At 50.5% G+C, this 4,811-nt stretch overlaps 1 protein-coding gene across 1 annotated transcript; it reads right to left on the bottom strand.

Moving 5' to 3' along the window:
• Nucleotides 1-226: 226 nt before the first annotated feature.
• OTUD1 (OTU deubiquitinase 1) lies at nucleotides 227-2,760 on the bottom strand. The gene has a single exon (XM_054059771.1). The coding sequence runs from the start codon at nucleotides 2,537-2,539 to the stop codon at nucleotides 1,442-1,444; it is 1,098 nt and encodes a 365-aa protein (XP_053915746.1). The 5' UTR covers nucleotides 2,540-2,760; the 3' UTR covers nucleotides 227-1,441.
• Between the last annotated feature and the right edge of the window lie 2,051 nt (nucleotides 2,761-4,811).

Raw genomic sequence — 4,811 nt, 5'->3', positions numbered from 1 at the left:
CTTCTACAGCTACAAAAGAATTACAGATGTTCAATTGTCTTCAAATGCTTTCTATATATCCACAGGCACCAGAATTAGCGGTTTACTTTTGCAGAGTACCATGTCCCTTCTTCCCGCCTCTTAACTGGTGAAACTAAGGCAGAGAAGCTAAATGAAGGGTCTTGAGAACTCACATGCAGTTCTTCACCACCCCAGAAACGCAAAGGGTGGAAAAAAAGAGCACAAGTAAAATTATATTCTTTATTCATTCCATTTTAGCTGTGAATACTCCTATTATACAAATACAGTAAAAATTCCAAAATCACAATATATTACAAAATAAAAAAGTACAAACTGCATTACTTAATAAATATACCTAACAAGTTAATCAGAAAGTAGAAGAGACAGAATTCAGATTGGAAACACTTAAATGTTTGACCCAGCAAACCATACAAACTTCAATTTAAATACTTTTTTCTTTTAAACCATAGTGTAGAATACCACTCCTGATTTCTTGGTTAGAAAATAATGTCAAGTGAATAAAACGTTGTGATCAAATAATGATTTGTTGGTGCAACACCAATGCCAAAAAGAAGCAGGGCTTATACAAAAGACACCATAACCCCAGAAACAAGAACACAAACACCAAAGTGCAGCCAAGGCAATTATTGCCAAAGCGGGAGACTATTATCTAGTCACAACATTCTATTGCAAGTTAATGTTCTGTTATTACAGATAAATAATATAGATGGAGCAGAGGGTGAGCCAACAACCAGGCAACAAGAGAACAGTTTACTCAAAACAGTAATTAAATACAGAAGAGTCAATTGCTCCTTGTGCTGTTCATGTGTAGCTGCATTCCAACTGGCTCAAAGGACCTGTTCTGTGCTCCAGGCAGAGAAACCAACTGTTCCGAAAACCAGTCTGTTCATACTTTGCTGCACTTTCACAAAAACCATTGTTTTAGTTTCGCAAGAAAATACTCAGGATACTTTCATTAGTTAGGGAGCGTTAGTTTGACATCAACTTCATTTGGTAAAAATATAAGGTTTATGGGTAAAAAACACAGCAAAAAATAGCTGTTACATCATAAGCCTTATTTACAAAATCCATTTACAAACGTTTTTGGCCGTACAGCTGAAAGCCAGATACTAATGTAAGATGTAGAAGATGGAGGTAACAGTTCAAGAGTATTGTGCAAAAAATACATTCTCATAGAAAATAGTGGGGAGGGGAGACACAAACATACAGAGAGAATCTGCCTGCAAATATTCCCAGGCTAAGTTGTTGGGTTTTTTACAACAGAATATCAGACACGCTTGTATTTATCCCCCATAATCTACAGTCCTCATCAACCCGGGGTGCTGCTGCTTCATTAAGGATTAAGGCATCACCATCACAGCCAGCACACACTCCGTCTCTGTCCCTGCAGCGAACCTCCCAGCCTGCGGCCCGGGCGGCCTCAAGAGCAGGCGTTCTGCTCAATGTACATCTTGGACAAGGACACCGCCATGGACTTGGCCAGCTCCTCGTCCCGCCTGCGCTGTACCTGAGTCTGCCTGCACCACGCCTCGTACTCTGGGTTGGGGCACACGCGGTCCAGCACGGCGTCGTAGTGCCCGTTGCTAAGCCAGCTCAGCCAGATACTGGGCCGCGTCGGGTCCTCGGGCCCCAGGTAGTGAACCATGGTGGAAACCGTGGGGCTCTCGGGCCGGCCGCCCGTGGTGAGGTGGATGTTCACGTTCAGCATCTGCCCCATGGCCAGCAGCTCCGGGTACCCGGCCCAGGCCCCGTCCTGGGCGGCGCCGATGAGGAACTCTCCCACGTCGCCCTCGATGATGGGGTTGAAGTGGTCCAGGTGATCAGCGATGTAGTGCACGGTCTGCTCGCGGAGCTCGCCGTGCAGCCGCTGGTCCCCGTACACCGCTTTGCAGACGGCGCGATAAAGGCAGTTCCCGTCGGGGATGATGTGGAAGCGGAACCGGCCCTTCTGCCGCAGGTACTTGTCCTGCTTCTCCACCTCGGCCAGGTACAGCGCCAGCTTCTCGCTGCGCTCCGCCCTGCCGCCGGCGCTGCCGCGCGCCTCGGGACCCGCTCCCTCCTCCTCCTCCTCCTCGCCGCGGCCGTCGGCGGGGCGCGCCCCGTGCTGGGCGGCCGCGGCCCGCAGCGCGCGGCAGTGCTCGCCGAGGCGGAGGCTGCGGTTGCTGGGCTCCGGGGGCGGCTCGGCCAGCCAGGGCCGCGCGCGCGGCACCACGCGCACGGGCACCACGCGCTCGGCGGGACGGCGGCCCGCGACCCCCTGCGCGCGGGCCCCGAGGCGCGCGCCGCTCGGCACCACCTCCAGGCAGGACGAGAACGCGGGCATGGCGGCGGCGGCGAAGCTGTCCTCGGCGGGGCCCTCTGCGGCCGGGCTCGGGCTCGGGCCCGCGGCGGCAGTCGGTGCTTCAGCGGGGCCCGGCGGCAGGGAGACCTTGAAGACGCCGGCAGCGCTCGGCGAGGCCGCGGCGGCCGCCGTCGCACCCGCCGGGTAGTGCGTGATCACGGAGCTGTAGAGCTGCATCCTCGGCTCCCCGCGGGCGGCGCTTTATAGGCGGTGGCGCCGGGGCGGGGAGCGGCGGCGGGGGCCGCGCCGGGGCTGCCGGAGAGGATGAGCCGCCCGGGTAAAAATAAACAAGGGCATCACGGCCCGGCCCGCCCCGCCCCGGCCGGGCCCCGCGGCGGCCGCAATTCCCGCTGCGCCACCCGCGGCGGCCCCGCCCCTCCCGCGACGCCCCGGCTCTTCTGGAAGCTGCGGGAGGTGTCCCAGGGCGCCGCGCCGCCCACCGGCGGAAGGAGACGGGGCGCGGGGCGGGGCCGTGGCGGGGGCGGGGCCGGGGCCGTCCGGGCCTTGTTTCCCGAGGCGGGTACCCCGTGATCCGCTGCGGGGCGGTGGGTTTGGGCCTGGATTGGGAGAACACTCGTGCATCAGTTTCCACTCAGTCACTGGCGGCAGCAGGTTTTCTGCCCCTGGGATCCTGCTTTGGAAAGAGTAGTGTGTGCCTACATAACAAGTAGGATACAAATCATCACCGAATAGTAGGAGAGGCCGAGTTTAAACCACAGGTCTGAGATCGTCACTGATTGCTTTATTAATGCCTACAGTGTCTTAAAATTAGGCCGTGACATTTATCCATTGCTGTAATATAAATAAAGCCATATCCTTTCTTTTTGAATGGTGGTCATACTCTCTGGATTTGATTACATTCTGACAGGTGTGCTGACCCAAGAAACACCAGTTTACACTATGATCAAATGTTAACGTGGACATTTATTCCTAACAAAAAAAAAAAGAATTGATCCATGTCATTTCAAGGTGATGTTTGAAATGTTCTCTGAATTGGATCCCACAGTCTCAAATATTTTCAGAAACGCCTCAGTAATCCAAGCAGATTGCAGAACTTGGGAAAAAAAACAAACAAACAAACCAACCCTGTTTGGATATTCTGAAAGATTTCCTTTCCTCATTCCATTCATGCTTATTGAAAAGATTTAACTAAGAGGATCACTTGCGAAATACTGCCTGGATCATCTTTTTGGATCTATTTCCAGGAATCTGTTTCTTATCTTCAATACCTGCAGCCGATTCCAGGGCTACAAGCAACACAATACAGAATTTCATTCTCTTTACACAGAAAACATGTTCTGATCCCCTTGGCTAACTTGCATGTTGAAGGAAAAATGCTGAAATCCTTCATGCTAAGAACTGGGTATTTATGGGAATGGTTTTCACATCCACCTTGCATTTTTATTCTGGACGAAATACAGCAGCTAATTCCATGTGTTATTAGGAACCTGCTAATAAACCTCTTAACAAATATCTACAGAGTCAATATATATCCAAAATTATTGCCTCAAAGTTGAAATGTAAGACGTGTATCAGATGTGAATCAAAGCCCAAATGTCCTGACTTACCTGCTACAGCCAGAAAGTTGATCTCTTTAGAACAAATGGTGATGGGCATTAGCCAGAAGCATTTCTGGCAGCCTGTTATAGGGTGATAAGATAGTACAACTGCTCTGAAATTACAGACTGACTCTTATATTTCAGAATGTTCAGAACTCTGTTTTAAATATAGCTTGTGAGATCAGTCAGTGAGTCTTTATTCCAGGACTAATCATTGCTTAGAGAGGAATATATATATATATTGATTAAGTATTGGTAAATTAGAGAAACTTTGACAAGCTGGAGAAATGGGCTTGTGAAAACTTGATGAGGTTCAATAAGACAGGGTACAAGGTCCTGCACCTTGGTCAGGGCAATCCTCTGTATCGATACAGGCTAGGAGATGAAGAGATTGACAGCAGCCCTGTGGAGAAGGACTTGGTGGTCCTGGTGGATGAGAAGCTGGACATGAGCCAGCAATGTGAGCTTGCAGCCCGGAAGGCCAACCATATCCTGGACTTCATCAAAAGAAGCGTGGCCAGCAGGTCGAGGGAGGTGATTCTGCCCTTCATCTCTGCTTTGATGAGACCCCACCTGGAGTACTGTGTCCAGTTCTGGAGCCCTCAACACAGGAAAGATATGTACCTGTTGGAGCAGGTCCATAGGAGGGCCACCAAAATTATCAAAGGGCTGGAACACCTTCCATGTGAAGAGAGGCCGAAAGAGTTGGGGTTGTTCAGCTTGGAGAAGACTCCAAGGAGACCTTACTGCGGCCTTTCAATACTCAAAGGGAGCTTATAAGAAAGATGGGGAAAAACTTTTTAGCTAGCAGGGCCTGTAGCAATAGGACATGGGGTAATAGTTTTAAACTAAAAGAGAAGTTTAGACTAGATATTAGGAAGAATTATTTT

The sequence above is a fragment of the Cuculus canorus genome, chromosome 2, assembly GCF_017976375.1.
Source record: "Cuculus canorus isolate bCucCan1 chromosome 2, bCucCan1.pri, whole genome shotgun sequence".
NCBI classification, from domain to species: domain Eukaryota; kingdom Metazoa; phylum Chordata; class Aves; order Cuculiformes; family Cuculidae; genus Cuculus; species Cuculus canorus.
Note: the sequence above shows the minus strand (reverse complement) of the source record. Positions and strands in the feature narration are given on the sequence as shown.